Source organism: Amblyraja radiata, chromosome 41 (genome assembly GCF_010909765.2).
Source record: "Amblyraja radiata isolate CabotCenter1 chromosome 41, sAmbRad1.1.pri, whole genome shotgun sequence".
Lineage (NCBI taxonomy): Eukaryota > Metazoa > Chordata > Chondrichthyes > Rajiformes > Rajidae > Amblyraja > Amblyraja radiata.
The window spans coordinates 8,556,525-8,575,395 of NC_045996.1; the positions used below are offsets into that span (position 1 = coordinate 8,556,525).

An 18,871-nucleotide genomic window follows, 5' to 3' on the forward strand; every position below is an offset into this window, starting at 1 on the left:
ACCCAAAATAAACATTCTTGATTTGTAAGGGTGTCAAGGGTTATGGGGAGAAGGCAGGAGAAAGGGGTTGTGAGGGAAAGATCGACCAGCCATTGTTGAATGGTGGAGTTGACTCAAATGGCCGAATGGCCTACTTCTGCCCCCATGACTTATGAACTAAGGTTGGTTACCTTGCAATGTTTTAAATAAGTATTTTTTAATTTTAATATTGGCATATAGCCATATGATACAGGAACAATTAATTATACACTTTACAGTTTGCAGTACAATTATCTATTATCTCCTATAAACTAAGATCCAGGGTCATAAATACCATTACAACACAGTCTCAAAGATCTCGGTCGGTGCATTGGCCTTGACAATGGATCAGGAAAGGACAGAAAGTGCTGGAGTAACTCAGCAGGTCAGGCAGCATCTCCGGAGAACATGGATAGCTAACCTTTTCCAACTCGACTTGAAACATCCACTATTAATTTTCTCCAGAGATGCTGCCACACTTGGAGTTACTCCAGCACTTTGTGTAAACCAGCATCAGCAGTTCCTTGTTTCTAGAAATGGATCAAGGCCTGGTGTCATGTTTGATTTATTTTTCTCAGCATGCCATCAGATAATGATTAGGGTCAGAAACTTTCTTTTTTTGACATATTCCACAGTAGTGAGCCACCACCCAAGCAGAGATCAACTAGAGCTGGACATTTATTGTACCGTTTCTAATATGGAACATAATGAATGGAATAGAATGGAATTGTCTTCATTGGAATACTACAGCAACACTCAGACCTTATTCCATTAATAAAACCTCACAGGCATACGATATTGGCACTCAAATCTTATTCCTTTCCGATTATCCGAGGCGTCCGATATTGGATGTATAATGTCTGATGCTCATCTGTTAAAATGTTGCACTGAAAACATGCTGAGACTTTTATCCTTCATTTATACTTAATGTTTAATATGCAGGATCAACTCAGCTGTTTCGATAGTATGAAACTACGGCATGAAGAGATTTAATCTGAACTCTTATGGCATCACCTACTCAAAACTGTTTGTGTTTCTAGAAAGTAATGAAGGGAACCCACAACAACTTTTACAATCTGCAAACTTAGAGACAATAAAGAAACACTTCCAAGAATATTGAATAATAAGTTCTCATCAACTTGCCTAAGGACAAGTGCTTTCATTATACCTCTACATTGTTAAAAAAGTACTGTAATAAATCTCACTGCAGTCCCTCAGCACTGAAAAGAAGCATATGGGGAATCCACACCTCCCTGCAACCACCTGCTTCGTGTTCAGGTGCTCATGTTACACCGGACGGCCCACTCAACAGGTGTGGGTTTCAGCAGATACAATGAAACACTTAGGCACACTGACACAAGTAGCCGCTACCCAGTCTGTGAAGTCAGCTGATCCCTGGCTCAACATGGGTTGGTATCAAGGATACGGCGACTCTGCTCAGTACCTTTGTAATCAGGGTTGGAGGAACAAAATCCCGATTGAAGCCTGTTTCACTGTGTGAATGTCTACACGCACTCGTAAAGGAGGGAAGCATCCTCAACACTTGGTAGCCAACAGACTGTATATGGCGCAAATAGCTGAGCACACAAAGAATCATTCTTGGGGTAATCAGGGATGGTCGAGGATGATAAGTATAAATGAATGAAATAATACTTCAGGCTGGAGGCCCAAGGACCTGCAGATGTGGAATTTTGTGTAGAACAATGTGTTGGAGCAACTCAGCGGGTCAGGCAACATTTCTAGATGACATGGATGTACGACTTTGCCTGACCCGCTGAGTTACTCCAGCACTGTGTGTTCGACACAATACCAGGCTGGCAAGGAAAAGAACTGGAAAAGATTACTGCAGACCCTCTGTGCGGTTCCTAGAGGTTCCCGGAGGTTTTTGTCAGTCTCCCTACCTGCAACCTCCGGCAACCACCTGCAACCTCCGGGAACCGCACGGAAACCTTGGGTGGGGCGCAAAGTCTCCAGAGGTTTCCGTTCAGGTTTCCTAAGTGGGACAAGTACATGACTATTCATCCAAACCCAAACTCAGGTTTCAACCCTGATCTTGTGTTAAACCAATTCACTTTTTCAAAAATTCAATAAATGGAGACCATATTCTAACAAATAATTCTGGTTTGCCAATTAAGACAAATCTTATTTTTTCCAAATGCAAGGTCTCAGTCATTTCCGTAATCCACATTTTAATTGTGGTTTTTTCCAAAATGTTAGTATTAATTTTTTCGCAGTTATTAGACTGTAATCAATAAATTGTCTCTGATGCTACAAGACACTCTGTGGATATTCCTAGCATCTCCCCTTCAACGCTAAATAAATACTCAAAGTAAGAACTGACATTGGCGCGACGTTTTAATCTGAAAAATAAAAGTAAATGAAAATGGTTCCAAATGTAACTAGATAACCAACAATAAAGTATTGCAGTGATGGTGGAAAAAAGGGGTTTAATAAAAAGGATTTTTTAAATTGATATAAAGAAACTTTAGTTTAAACAATTTAAACAAAATATTCCTCTTGATTTTCCTTCCCCTTTCTTCAACTCGCCAACCATTCATTGCCTGGAGGTGTTGTACAATCAGGTGCTGAGGGACTTACCGACCATTCTGGGTGCAGTAACACATCTGTTAGTTCCAACACAACAGTATACGGTGGCTGGTAATATGGTTCTTTAAGGGGGTCTGGCAGCAGCTTCTGACTGGTGGGCTCAATTATCATCTGGGAAAAAAAGAAATGAAAGAAAAAGGGCAGGATCAAAGAAACGTGCAAAAGCTTATGTTACAAGGGCAAATTTGTAAAAAAAAACACAATACTTTGATCAGTCTGAAGAGGCAGGGAAAGGAAAGTTTCTTTTCAGAGCATCCCTTCCATCTATTGATGACAAGCTCAATGCTGCTCGTTTTTCTATTGTTGCATTCACAGATCTGCTGTGTGAGTCAGCTCCCAGCTGTCGGGGGATTACTACACACCTGAACATTGACGCGTACCACAGGACAATCCACCACAGAAGAACCGTAACATCCACTGACGGTAACACAAGTACTCTTAAAAATCCATTTATTGCAGTTGTGTGTCAGGAACACCACTCAGTCAGCTGGCTTTGCCCGCTGCCTCCAGAGACAGCTGTTCACATTCAGTCGCAGGGGCTGCTCTTTCGCCGGCCCGAGAGGCCAGCTTTCAGCACAGCTGCAGTGAACAATCTGATTTCACACAATCTGATTTCATATACCTTTGCCGGCCCAACATCAGGGAAGCAACATTATTAGCAGTAGTTTGTTTCAATGCTGTAATCAGTGGGATAAGTTATGCAGCAATCATGATGTTTTAATACCCTTTCAAAGGGCTCCACTGTAGATTGCAGATATTGTTGCTGAATAATGAATTAAAAGGTTATGGCCAACACCTTTCCTTATTTGTAAACAGGAGATCATAACTTCACAAATATTCACCCTAATATTCAGTTTTCTCCCTAATCTAAAAGGACTTATTATACAAGGATAAATAAGAGATTTGTTTAAGAAGAAACTGCAGATGCTGGAGAATCGAAGGTAGGCAAAAGTGCTGGAGAAACTCAGCGGATGCGGCAGCATCTATGGAGCGAAGGAAATAGGCAATGTTATTTAAATAGGAAATAAGAGATTTCCAGGTTTCAGCGAAAGGGCTTACTGAAGATGACAACGGATAGAGGAAAATGAAGAGACTCCACAAATGTTAAGGTTGCAGGATGCAATGATAAACAACAGCAGAATGTGAAAGTCTGAGTGTTGTCTGATGTTCCTTTACTTCAGAGAAGTGCAAGGCCCAATGGTTCACTACCTGTGGGTGTTCAGTCACAGCATCTATTCAAACGGAGACCACATTATTTTTTGGGTACTAAAGCATATATCAAAAAGGAAAAACTAGAGGTGGGGATTTTGTTGATTTTCAGAGCAGGTCAAACCGAACATATGGCCTAATCCTCCTTCTATTTCTTTTAATCCGACAAGCCCATTTTCCATGTGGCAAATAGTTAAAGCAAAGCCTGAAAGTATATGTCAACGGCACACATCATTTACCAGCATCTGTAGTTCCTCGTCTCAACATTTTATCACCATTATTTGGATGGATTGAGATCTGCAGTTTTTGTTATTTGCTGTTGACTTGCCTAGGAACCTAGTTATATACCATCAATTGCACCTAAGTTTACTGAATACATGCTGTACGTTGTTCAGCTTGATGGAACAAGGATCTCTTGTATGTTGTTAATACACCCACCTGTCTGTAATCTTTGAAGTAGCGATATGTTCTTCGTAACTGCTGTACCACTGGGGGATCTGCAAGACACAAAGGCACTCTTTAAACCAATAATTTCTTATTCACCACCATCATTAAATGGATGTAATGGGGCTGTCCCACTGTACAAACTAATTCAAGAGTTCTCCCGAGTTTCCCCTGATTCGAACTCGGAGAATTACGGTAATAGCCGCTCGTAGGTACTCGGGGCTTTCGTGGACATTTTTCAACATGTTGAAAAATCTTCACAAGTCTTTACGAGCTTACCACGTTTCCCGAGTCGTTACAAGCCGCTAAGAGACACCCCGAGCTCCAACGTAGCCTCCACGTACATTCTACGTGCTTACCACGAGTTCGATTTTTTTTTAAACTTGGGAGAACTCTTGAATTAGCTTGTACAGTGGGACAGGCCCTTAACGCTCCCACCAAGTGACTTGTAGATGATTTCCCAATAAAGATCGAGAAAAGGATTACCAAGCTGTACCTTGAGAAAATGGCACATCCATATCAAGATATAAACGTGCACATAATTTAAAATTAACCACTTTATTGACTCCACTTGGTCCTTTGTGTTAAGCTATTTAAACTATTTTATATGAAGAGCAGTTGAGGCAAACAAACATAGATGGGAATAATGGAACCCAATAAACACACAGGGGAGAAAATGACAGAAGGGTATACTGCAAAAAGTTTAGTTTAGTTTAGAGATACGGTGCAAAGCAGGCCCTTCGTCCCACTGAGTCAGCGCCAACCAGCGATCACCTGTTCAATAGCACTATCCTACACATTAGGGACAAGAGTCAAGAGTGTTTTAGTGTCATTTGTCCCGAACGGGACAATGAAATTCATACTAGCTGCAGCACAACAGAATATGTGAATATGTAAACATTGTATATAACGGGGGAAAAAAAGAAAAGGTTCAATAAATAACAAATATAGTACAAATAACAAATAATAATATAGGCTTTTGCAGTTGAGGGCTCATAGCTTAATCGTTGTGTTTAATAGCCTGATGGCTGTGGGGAAGAAGCTGTTCCTGAATCTGGACGTTACAGTCTTCAGGCTCCTGTACCTTCTACCTGATAGCAGTGGTGAGATGAGTGTGGCCAGGATGGTGTGGGTCCTTGAAGATTTTGGCTGCCTTTTTGAGGTAGCGACTACGATAGATCCCTTTGACGGTGGGGAGGTCAAAGCCGGTGATGGACTTTTTGTAGTCTTATTAAATTCTTGTAATTCTTACTAAAGCCAATTGACCTACAAACCTGCACTTCTTTGGAATGTGAGAGGAAACCAGAGCTTCCCAAGAAAACCCACGTGGTCACAGGGAGAATGTACTAACTCCATACGGACAGGATCAAACCCAGATCTCCGGCGTTGTAGTGGCCATTTGGCCTGTTTTGCATGTCATTGAGGATGGCATGTGCCTTTAAATTTTAGACTGCCCGTTATGTTGTGGGTGGGATTTATGACGTGTTTTTGGGCGTGTTTGGAGCTTAGATGCTTGCGCATAAGTTTAGTTTTTAGATTAGTTTGGAGAGACCATGGGGAAGGTTAACCCCATGTCTTTTAATTTATTGTTGTATTTCATATGTAATTTTTGCGCCTTATGTGAGCTGTTATGTTATGTTGTCTGTTTATGTCTTGTTTATTCTTCTGTACAGCACTTTGGTCAACATTGGTTGTTTTAAAGTGCTTAACAAATAAAGTTGGATTGGATTGGAACCCTTCTACCATGCAAGAGCCACATGTAAGATCATGCAAGATCATGTAAGATCATGCAAGATCATGTAAGATCATGTAAGAACATGTAAGATGATGGGAGATCTAAAGGAGATCATGCCAGATCTTGCCAGTGTTACGGAGAAACGAGGAGTTTATTCATGTCTAAAGTAATAAGCTGGAGTTCGAAGAAGATTGCAGTAACGAGTCGGAAGAAACTTGAATGTATCTTACTTTCTAGCAACAATAAAGCATCTATTCATCAAAAGACTGTGTTTTGAAGTCATATCAGAGAAGAAGCTCTGAAGGTCTCTGTGAGTGAGCTTGCATGCTTTTAGAAGACATGTAAGAACATGCTTTCCACCATTCTCATCCAAATAGCGGCTAGGGTGCTAATTACCTGAAAGATATGATAATCTGCCGCTACAGGCGTTATAAGATAGCAACTCTACCGAAACATTCCTCTAGACCCAAAAAACCCCACAGATCGTCCTTCAACAGTGAAGGGCTATCTACCTCCACTAAGTGTCAGATATGACTGAATGGATAGCAGTCAGTACGTTCAAGTCTCACTTTGTAAAAGACCACACTGACTCATCAATTCTGCATTTTCAGGTGCCAGTTTCTAGTTGATACATTAAACTGGGATGTATACCACTGGATGCAAAAGATTGCATGGCACTATTTCATAGAAAAGGGAGGAATCGTTCCTCTGGGTCCCAGCGAATAATTATGTCATAAGTGATAGGAGCAGAATTCGGCCCATCAAGTCTACTGCCATTCAATCATGGCTGATCTATCTCTCCCTCCTACCTTCTCCCCATAAGCCCCGACACACGTACTAATCAAGAATCTACCTATTTGTCGACTAACATTGAGCAACTGATGTGATGATTTATTTCCTTGATGTATGTGGGAGCTTGCTGTGAATGATTTGATTACCTTGTTCTCAAATTACAATAATTAGATATTTATTTTATCCTATCATGAATTATGGATACCACAGGCGAAGTTACTTTTATTGCCTTTCAATTGAACTCATACTGAGTGTCTTGCCAAGTATTTCAGATGTTTTAATATTTAGCATTACTGTTAAATTCTTTGATGTTGTGTCTTATCTTTATTTGTGTGCTGCAATGGCAAGTCAAATTTCACTACACCAATTGGTGTATGTGATAATAAATGTCCTTTGTCCTTTGTCATTTGTCCAGATAAGAGCTAAGAGTCAACCATACTGATAGTCTGAGAACCATGTAGAATCCACACTAAGTAAAGACAACAATTTCCTTCCAGACAGGACATTTGTGAATAAGATTTTTTCACAATAATGTAATAGTTTCATTCTGTAACTGATTTATTGTTTTAATTCCAGAGTTAAGTAATGAAATAATTTAAAACTGTTATAAAAGGATTCAAAGATAGACACAAAATGCTGGAGCAACTCAGCGGGACAGGCAGCATCTCTGGAGAGAAGGAATGGGCAAAGTTTTGGGTCGAGACCCCTCTTCAGACTTTGGGGTCTCGACCTGAAACGTCGGGCACTCCTTCTCTCCGGAGATGCTGCCTGTCCCGCTGAGTTTCTCCAGTATTTTGTGCCTACCTTCGATGTAAACCAGCATCTGCAGTTCTTTCCTGCACATAAAAGGATTCAAACTAGTTTAACTAGATCATGAGTCAGTCTATGAATTCTAGTATGTTAAATATCAATTATATTACCACAACCTTGTTTGGAATGTCCCAAGGCTCTGACAGGTGTGTGATTCTTTTATAATAATGAACCACAGACCAATTGAGCTTAAATTAATATGTTTGTTTGTTATGTATGTGAAGGTGTTGGTGAACACAGAAATATCTAGTGAATATTCTTCACAGCTGACTTAATGGACCGGGTAACCTTATTTCTGGGTTTCTGATGGCTGTATGGTTTCAGATTAGAGGCTCATTCACCATTGGCAATTGCCATTTCAGTAAAACATGGGACAGTGCTGCAGTCAAATTTGACAAGATGAAAATGAAAATTAAGTGTTATGCACTAGAATGTACAACAATTTGGCAGGAAGGAGAAAGATATATGATCAAAGTGTAATAATTGGTGTCTTGTATCTCTTATACATATGACCATGAAGTAAAGACTGAGTAATGATGTTACTCCTGGAGCCTCTTACTATGATATTGTTCACAAATCATCAACATTGGAAACAAACAGTAAACGGTAGCCCAAGGCAGTTTTAAGAGTTTAAAACAACTATGCAGTACTTATACTAATGAGACCATGACTAACTAGTGCCCAACTTGAATGCAGGTGAAGAAAGGCAGCTGATTCCAAACATGACCAATGTGTTACATCACTGGAACTGTAGCTTCAGACAACAGTTCAATAAAAAGTTAACAAGCAGCTGAACATTCTGTTTACTCTAACAGCTCATTCTCATTAAAAAAATAGGTATCATTTCCCATTTCAAGCTTTGTACAGCTTTTACTCATCTACTCCAAATGTGCAATCATCCACTTCTATGCATTAATCTCCATAATAGTGCATTTAGGAAATGAAATCCAGTGCTAAGTAGTAATACACTAAATCCCAGATACCATTTCTGAATCAGCATCTACTTACCTGACATGTTGTGACATGATCTACTATTCTTGTTTAGAAAGAGCTTCCAATAACGACCATAGGCCTGTCTTTAGGTTAATGAGGACTTGAACTTGTAATATTTAAATGCTTTCCAACCTTCTACAATCTATGTAAATTGGAAGTACTTCTCAATTTCACTCATGAAAGGTCCAGTTTCAGTTTTTGGCTACCGGTAATGCTCACTTGGTGCTAAACTAGCCCAGCATATAGCGGCACGGTGAAGCCGCGATAGAGTTGCTGCTTTACAGCACCAGAGACCCAGGTTCAATCCTGACTACGGGTGCTGTCTGTACAGAGTTTGTACGTTCTCCCTGTGACCATGTGGGTTTTCCCCGGGTGCTCCGGTTTCCTCCCACACACCAAAGATGTACAGGTTTATAGGTTAATTGGCTTCGGTAAAGATGATAAATCGCCACAAGTGTGTAGGATAGTGGTAGTGTACGGTGATCGCTGGTCGGTGTAGACTCAGTGCCTGTTTCTGCGCTGTATCTCTAAACCAAAAGTAAAGAACCAGTTTCCCCTCATGAGCTCATGCATTCCATACAGTACCTGAAAAACTTTTTAAAAGAAGAGGCTCCTTAGACTAAATTTTCAGAAGTTACAATATTCATTTTTATTTTACTTTCAAAATTAGTGGAAAACAAAGCAGGTTTTTGTGAGCGTATCAAGAGTGAATGATTAGCGTCCCGCAAAGTAGCAAATTTGATGCTCTAGGGAGAGGCTGGCCAGAATGGCAGAACAATTGTAAGTGAATTCAGTCAGTGGATGAAGTTAGAATAGATGATTTGGCGAGGGTGATAGTGGACCTTGTTGAATACTGGATGAGAGAAAGACCAAGTTTTGAATCTAAAGAAGGTACACAAAATTGCTGGGGAAACTCAGCGGGTGCAGCAGCATCTATGGAGCGAAGGAAAGTGCCTACTTTGAATCTAGAGATGCTGCCTAACCCACTAGTTATTCCAGCACATTGTGCCCTCTTATATATTTGCCGATATCTGTTAGCATTCTCGTTTAACTCAAACTAGAACTCAAATTAAATCTTGTGTCCTGTTTATCACTGCTTTCCCAATATTCATCTGAAGAATTAAGCTGACCAATCACTTCTATGAACTTTGCTAGCACAACTGATACTAACTAAAGGCCCTGTCCCACGATGCGAGTTCACCCAAGAGTTCTTCCGAGTTTAAAAAAAAATCAAACTCGTGGTAAGTACGTAGCGGGTACGACGGAGCTCGTGGATGTCTCGTAGCGGCTCGTAATGCTAACGTCAGGTACTCGGGAAACGCGGAAACTCGTGAAGTTTTTTCAACAGTGTGAAAACATTTCCAAGAGTAAAAAAAATATACGTAATGAGGTATCACGAGTTTGATTTTTTTTTTAAAACTCGGGAGAGCTCTTGGGTGAACTCGCATCGTGGGACAGGGCCTTTAGTTAGTATCAGTTGTGCTAGCAAAGTTCATAGAAGTGATTGGTCAGCTTAATTCTTCAGATGAATATTGGGAAAGCAGTGATAAACAGGACACAAGATTTAATTTGAGTTCTAGTTTGAGTTAAACGAGAATGCTAACAGATATTGGCAAATATATAAGAGGGCACAATGTGCTGGAATAACTAGTGGGTTAGGCAGCATCTCTAGAGAACATGGATATGTGATATTTTGGGTTGGGACCCTTCTTCAAACACACATATATGGTACAGGTGTGTAACTATTTTCAACTGTAAAGCCTTCTTGGTTAAACAGTCAGCTATCAATCACATATCAGAATACAATGGATAGTCAGATTTAAAAAAAAATCTACCAGGAATGCCAACATCCCTAGAGAATTAGCTCAATCCTGGTTACCAGCTTCGATAGATAAGGATAGAAGATAGTTTGCAGACAAAGACGTACAGGTATGTAGGTAAATTGGCTGGGTAAATGTAAAAATGTCCCTAGTGTGTGTAGGATAGTGTTATTATGCGGGGATCACTGGTGGCGCAGACCCGGTGGGCCAAAGGGCCTGTTTCCGTACTGTATCTCTAAACTAAACTATAAAAACTAAGCAAGGAAATACAGAGCCAGTTCAAGGCACAAGTTAAGGGTTAAACTGTCTGGGCAAATGGGGCTGAATTTGATTTGATTGTTTACGTCAGACAATAGAGAGCAGTATACTGCTAATCTAGGTACAGCTGGCGACTCATGTGCCATTCTCTTCCTCCATGTGCGGCTGGGAGGAGGAGCCAGTTTGGCAGTACTGACTGCGCAGTGATTGCTAAACGCTCCTCTGAGAGAGAGTATTAGCATTTTGGTGCCTGATATTCAAACAAAAAAGGAGTGTTAATCAATCGTTCGGAGTCCTGCTGAATGATCCGCGATTTGTTTTTTATTCTGATGTTAATGCAGAGGAACAGCTGAAACAGATGACTGCTTAATGATTTCAAATGTGCTTTCAGGTGTTAACCTGGGTGAAGGAGTGAGGGGAAGCATGTGAAAGTATGAGATTGGGAGCATGAGTGGTGGGAGGGGAAAAAATCCACATTGGATGCACATGATGGCATGTATTGGAACATAGATCATAATGACCTACAGCACAGAAACCGACCCTTCGGCCCACGTTTGTGCTGAATATGATGCCAAATTGAACTAATCCCTTTTGTCTGCACAGGATCCTTATCCCGCCATTCCCCATATTCATGTGCCTATCTAAAAGCCTCTTAAACCCTTTATCTTAACTCCTTCTACCATCACCCCAGGATTCCAGGGACCCATCCCTCTATAGAAAAAAAACTTACCCCACACGTCTCCTTTAAACCTTCCCCATCTCACCTTATACCCATGCGCTCAAATATTTAACATTTACACCCTGGGAAAAATATTCTAACTGTCTACCGTATCAATGCCCCTCAGTTTTATAAACTTCTAACAGATCTCTCCTCGGCCTCTGATGCTCCACAGAAAACAATCTCATTTTGTCCAACCTCTCCTCATGGTTAATATCCTCAAATCCAGGCAGCATCTTGGTAAACTACTTTGCGCTCTCTCCAAAGCTTCCAACATCTTTTCTGTAATGGAGCGACCAGAACTGCACATAATATTTCAAATCCCGCCGAACTAAAGGGCCTGTCCCTCTTTCCCGAGTTATTCACAAATTCTTAGGAGTCCGTGGATATATCGTTGCGGCTCGTTATGCCAACCGTGGGTACTCGGGGCTATTTTTTTACTCGTGGACATTTTTCATCAGGCTGGGAAAAAAGTCCCGACTTACCTGATGTCCCGAGTACCTACAGCTGGCATAACGAGCCGCTACGACATATCCACGTTTGAAAACTCGGGAGAATTTGTGAATAACTCGGGAAAGTGTTATAAATCTGCAACGTGACTTCCTGGCTCCTGCACCTAATGCTCTGACCAATGATGGCAAGCATACCGAAGATATTCTTTAACACTCTACTCGACTTTCCACTTTCAGGGAACTATGAAAAGACATAGTCATAGTTTGCTGAAATCCTTCTGTACATCAATGCTGTTCAAGGCCTTCCATTAATTCTTTCCTCTCCCCTTACATTAGACCTCGCAAAATGCAACACCTCACACTTGCCCGGATTAAACTCCAGCGGCCATTTCTCCACCCGTATCCGTAACTGATCCATATCTTGCTGCATCCTTTTACAGTCTTCGTATTGTCCACAACTCCACCAATTTTTGTGTCGTCTACAAACTTACTAACTAACCCATCTACCTTTTTACCCTCCCCGTCATTTATTAATATCACAAACAGCAGAGGTTCCAAGCACTGATTTCTGCGGAACAGTGCTGGTCAGACCAAAAATGGATGGGACGATGGCACAAATCGAAGCAAAGGGAATGAAAATGCGAGGGACAAGGGAAATGCTGGGTAGAAAATACAAAGTAAATTGGACAGTGAAATAAAATAGGAAAGAAAAAGATGAACAAAGAGAAAGGCAAAAGTGTGACCGAGAGCAAATTGGAGAGTGAGTGTAAAATTCTAGTTCTGGACACAGGCTTTCTGAGCTTTTAACCAAACTTTGTTTAACCTGAAGAAAATATTCAGACGGAATGATACTGCAGTTATGATACTGCTATTACCAATGAGTGAGGAAATATACCAAGTTTTGAAGTAAAAATTGCGAGGTGGCTTTTTGTAAACGCATACCCAGCAGAATATGACTATGAAAAGGTGATATTTAGGCTCAGGCCAGAAAATTGGCAATGAGATTGATCAGGTTTTGGGGTAGAGGAGAGAAAATGCAAAATACAAGATCTTGGGGAAAAAATGTAAATGCTATATACACTACCCAACTTTAAATGAAGTTTCTAAACTTGACCTCAGAATACAGCTAATATTAAGAAGGATGCTAAAACCAGAAAATAGATAACATTTTACAGCAGATCATTCAAGAAATAAAGGGCTAATGCTTGAACGGGCAAGGCACAATGATTCATTAATGCCTCATGGTCAGTGCAACATATGCTGACCTTGTCATACTTAGCAGGTAAAGCAACTCCCTTTCATACTTCAAACATTCACAAAACAGTCTTAGATCACTCCACTCTGCAAAACCAGTTGCTTTTACATCTCTAATGCCTTTAGTGCAGCCTCAGAGCCCAGTTCTATACAGCATTTGGACTCCTGTGGGAGAATGTTTCAAAATTTGCGTTTCTGCTGTGCAATATGTTACAGCAAAGCAGCTGGGAGGCCTGAGCTCCGAGTCCTTGGGGACTGCCATTTTATCTCAGCCCCCAAAGGTCCTCATTATGCTTCATTACACCATTTGCCACCATGCTCCCTGTAGCCATGCCTAAAGGGCAATGTGGAGCCACGGTAGGCCTATCCTCTCACCCTGACCTGCTGTCCTTACACAGGGTCAAGCGCTGTTAATGCAGAACTACAGCTGTTCCCTCAGCCCAGTGCAAACACCTCCTTTATCCAATGTTTCGCAAATCTTATTAGAATTGTAAAGCGCATTTCTCTGCTCTGGCTCTCTTGTGCTGGTTATTTACCATGAGAAAGCCTTTGAACACATACACCAGAAGGCTCATTTAAGCATGGAAGGTATTTTGCATTTACAGGGCATGCTCAAACTAGACAGTGAATTATCTTCAGAATGAATTCTAATGTTCCTCAAATAAAAATGTAGTTTTCTTGAAACATTTAAAACGCAGAAGAAAAACCTCCTGCACACCTCCTGTTACACATCAGATGTCCAAGGGTTTAAGAAGGAACTGCAGATGCTGGAAAATCGAAGGTACACAAAAAAATGCTGGAGAAACTCAGCAGGTGCTGCTGCACCCGCTGAGTTTCTCCAGCATTTTTTTGATGTCCAAGGGTCACAGGTTCACATCGTAGTTAACAGGTATTGAAACTCAGTGTGTTTGTTATCAGAGCTTTGTTTATATGCTCATACCTGTTTGGACATTAATACTATCTACCTGAAGTTTTATTACTTGGGTCCTGAGTTTCTCCCGTTCACTGAGACTGGTGAATTGAGCTTTCTGCTGTTCTGCTGGAAATGGGATTAAAGGCTGCCTTCACCCTCTGTGTAAATACCATAAATCGAACCCAGGACCCCTGCAGTGAGTTTTTGTCCATTTCACAAAAGAATATAATGGGATGGTTATATCGAGACCAGGAGGTGTAATGCAGACCCAGTATCTTAAATTTGCATAGACAGATTGAGCAGAACTGACCCTGTTAATTTGCACACACTCAGTGGGGCAGCTCGGCTGTAGAAATATTTCTGGCCATACACAATGCAAATATTCAGATGGGCTGATTTTTTCCCATCCAAAATTTTCCCTCTTCCTGTCCTGAAGCCAATAACTCACCCTAGCCGCAAATATACGGACACCTGGCCAAGTACCCAATTTTTTCAGGCATGTCTAGACAGCGAGTATCAGCAGGTCACCCTACTGCAAGACAGGGCTCAAACACAATCTCACTCACCCGGCTCGCAAGCATCAGTTCACAGCAGATTCAGTAACAAGGAATCCTAGCTGATTCGTACAGCATCAAGAAACAGCAGTGGCTAATTCAATACAAAGGAACAAAAAGTGAAGCCCCCATAATATCACAAAGTGTTTTCCAATCAAATACTGCAAATATTTTTAACGTATGGTCCATTTTCCATATTTTGGTATAATGTCGGAGGCAGTTTCAACCCATCAAGCCAATGCTGGCTCGCAGAGTAATTCCGTTTCATTCCCCTAATCATTTTCTCTGTAATAGCCCTGTCCCACTGTACGAGTTCATTCAAGAGCTCTCCCGAGTTTAAAAAAAAATCAAACTCGTGGTAAGCACGTAGAATGAACGTAGCGGGTACATTGGTGCTCGGGGACGTCTCTTAGCGGCTCGTAGCGCTAATGGCAAGTACTTGGGAAGACTCGCTACCGGCAGGTAAGCGTGGGAAGACTCGTGAAGATTTTTCAACATGTTGAAAAATGTCCACGAGAGCCCCGAGTACTTACGAGCGGCCATTACCATAAATCTCTGAGTTCGAATCAGGGCAAACTCGGGAGAACTCATTGAATGAACTCGTACAGTGGGACAGGGCTTTAACCTATTCTCCCCACCTTCCCATCAACTGCCCAAGACTTTACCATCCACTGACATTAGGGGGAATTTAGAATGGCCATTTAAGACACCAGCTAGTGCGTCTTTGGGATGTGGGAGGAAACCAGAGCATGCAGGCGAAACCTAAGCAGTAATGGAGAGGACAGGCAAACTCCACACAGACAGCAACATAGAAAATGCAGCAGCCAATTTGAAAGTAATGAGGTCTAAGAAGCAACAACGTGAAAATGGCCCGATAATCTGCTCTTTAACGATGTTGGTTGGTGTAAGAATATTAGCCAAGACAATAGTGAGATCCCTCCTGCTCTGTCCCACTGGGATTTTCTTTTACCGCCATCTGAGAAAATAGATGGGGTGGGAGATTGCAACCTTCACGTGGTCCGCACTGTTTCGACGAATGCAATCAACCTGGCGTGCACAATCAAATAGAACAAGTTGTCCTACAACTTTAGGCTGCGCACACCATACGCAAGAAGAAGAAGAAAATATGTGAGACATCCTAATATCTCACCTCTGAAAACTAGTACTCTTCCGAGTTATACACTTAAACTACTGGACTGGGATTTGAATCCAAATGAGCCAAAGCCATAGGGTACAAGGATTGCATCCCAGGTACATAATCTAAATTGAGTAAATCATATGTGTTCTTCAGAAAGCATTAATAAAAACAGGTATCTGCAGTTGAGGTGAAGGAATTAAACACGGTTGGACAAATAGGGTGGCATGGAGATGACACAGTGGCTTGGAGATGAGTCCCAGCTCAAAACATTGCCTATCCATGTCCTTCAGAAATGCTGCCTGGCCCGTTGAGATACTCCAGCACTTCGTGTTCTACACAAGATTCCAACATCTACAATTCTTTGTGTCTTTGTGGTCTGCTTCCAAGTCAATGTCTTGAAGACTTTGAATGCATTAAACAGCTTCTTGATACATCACATTTTTGAGAACCGATTTTGAGTACCGAGAACAGAGAGAAACCTCAAATTGAGGAACAGAAGTTCAAGATAACTTTGGTGAAATCTTGAAATAATATTTTCTCTACAACAGAAGTTTAAGTTTTTTTTGTTAGGTCTCTAGTGAACTACTGCAGCAGTATATATGTGCTTCCTGCCTTAAGCATGTTCGACCTATGGTCACCCCGTATATGAGACCATTGGGATAGATGGGGATGGATCTACTGGCCATGGCGGGACTGCTGGCAATGGGTAGGAAATGGGTATTTTCATGTGTCTTGCCTCCTCAATTGCTGCCCGCACACCACATCCAACAAGCCACACAATTCCTGACCACGTTGAGGTGAGCCGACTCACTCACCAAGTCCTTGAGAACGGCTGGCATCCACACTTCCCATACCCTTGCTCTCCCATCACAACTGCTCCAGTGATCCTTTCCCACACATTAATTTTGTTCATTTCCAGCTGGTGAACGGTTTGAGTTATGAACAGTTCTCAGAAATGGGCCCCTGGCATAACATGGGGAATTCCTGTACCCCCTAATAAAGGGAAGAACAATCCAAGAGTGCTGCAGCAATGATAGGCATTAACCGTACGTGTTGGTTCCCACAATGATACATACATATTTCTAAAGTGGTTGGTTTCATAATGGCTAGTTGATGGTCGGAGTAAATTCAGAGGGTACACTTTCAGTGTTGTTACTCTCTATGACTCCATTTTAAAACATACATTTTTTTTAAACTGCTGGAACAACAAATTCTATCTTTTTTCAACCAGCTTGGCAGTGGTCAGCTTGTACAACATCTAAGATACAGGGACATATCAGTAGTTCTGAAACTGCTGAATCTGACCTGCTGGTGGTAATGGCAGGTACAACAATGGTGGAACACTGGATGCCCAAAACGAGCCAGAGTGCGGGATGAAAGTTATTTTGGTCAAGGATTTCTAGATTTGGCTGATACAAGAAGTGCCAGCATTTACCTTTCTGCTTGCTGTGCTTGACCGAGACAGGCACTCATATAGAAGAATGTTTGCTTCTTACAACTTTCTTGTCTCAGAGGCATCCTTGTAAAGTAAATATATTCCCTTTAGTCTATATTGGTTTCTGAATTTAAGATCTTGGTGTCTATGCCGTTCTGTACTACATTTGGTAATGGCTTAGTGTGTAAATTTACTCCCTACATAAAAACACCTGAGAGTCTGCTGATCATTTCTGTACAACTATTCTGTGGGCGGCAGAGTAGAAAAGCTCGAAAGCTCCGGAGATCCGGCTTCGATCCTGACTACGGGTGCTGTCTGTACGGAGTTTGTACGTTCTCCCTGTGACCTGCGTGGGTTTTCTCCGGGATCTCCAGTTTCCTCCCACACTCCAAAGACAATGCAGGTTTGTAGATTAACTGGCTTGGTACAATTGAAATTGTCCCTAGTGTGCGTATGATAGTGTTAGTTTGCGGGGATTGTGGTCAGCACAGACTCGGTGGGCCGAAGGGCCTGTTTCCGTGCCGTATCTCACTCACTCGATCTGAAGAAAACTGAAGAGGACTAGCCCCCAAAACAAGCATAAGCTAAAGATGGCTGCAATACAGGCCTAGCAGAGCATCACCAGAGAAGACACCCAGCAACTGGTGATGTCCATGAATCGCAGGCTTCAAGCAGCCATTGCATGCAACAAAATACTAAACATGACTACTTTCATTTACATGACATTGCTGTGTCCCAAACATTATGGTGCCCTGAAATGGGGTGACTATGTATAAACACAGCTGTAATTTCTACATGGTGAAACCAAAATGTATAAAAAATGGCCTTTATTAAAATCTGACAATGTACACTTTAACCACATGTGATTTTTTCTATTACAAATCTCAAATTGTGGAGTACAGAGGCAAATAAATAAATGATGGGTCTTTGTCCCAAACATTATGGAGGGCGCTGTATGTATGTCACAGCTTGAATGCCTATTCTGAAGAACAAATCTAAAAGATTTGTCTGCTATGTTTAGGCCCTCCAGTCACACACGACAACATTTATCGTACCATGATTAAGCACCAGGCAGACAGACACACATCTGAGTTTGATCATTTCATGTTAATCTATTAAACCCAATTCATCTCGTTTTAATCATAGTATTAATCTGCAGCTAATTAATATGCAAATTGAAAGGATTTTGGTAACAATGAGGGAGTGATTAATTAGTTGGGTGGTTTTGTTCTGCGGCCAGTTAAGTTTTATTTATGAGCATTTTTTCTTGTCTGGTTGTTAACAGTAAGGAAATTGAGTCTCCAAATAGTAGCCAGAATGCTTCAGCCCCTGTGTGCCAATAATTATCACCGGCAGAAGAGAAACAAAACTAACACATGGCAATTCTGCCCTTTTCTGAAGTCAATCTGCTGGAAACTCTTTGTTATTACTTGTGGTGATCGCAGAGCAGCTTTTTTTCTCGACATCTGAGCAACCATTTCTCTGCAAACAGAAGTCTAACAAAAAAGGTGTCAGGTACAGATGCTGCCTCTGCATCAACAGACCGAGACTGCTCGGCTCAAGTCATCATTGTGGCTTTGGTCCAGACATTGATAAAAGCCATGAATTAGCCAGGCGAGGTGAGAGTGACTGACTTTGGCATAAGACACAAGAAATAAAACAGCAGTAGCAACCATTCGTGCCCTCATGCCTGCTCTGGCATTCAATACAATCATGCCGAT

General features: G+C 41.4%; 1 protein-coding gene across 2 annotated transcripts in view; it reads right to left on the minus strand.

Moving 5' to 3' along the window:
* Nucleotides 1–18,871, minus strand: part of timm50 (translocase of inner mitochondrial membrane 50) — a 107,210-nt gene that overhangs the window by 30,134 nt on the left and 58,205 nt on the right. For both annotated transcript variants that reach the window (XM_033014516.1, XM_033014517.1), the window contains 2 exons: nucleotides 4,273–4,331; nucleotides 2,617–2,736 (listed from right to left, as the gene is read on the minus strand). In XM_033014516.1, coding sequence (XP_032870407.1) covers nucleotides 2,617–2,736; nucleotides 4,273–4,331 — 179 coding nt within the window. The remainder of the gene's footprint in view (nucleotides 1–2,616; nucleotides 2,737–4,272; nucleotides 4,332–18,871) is intronic.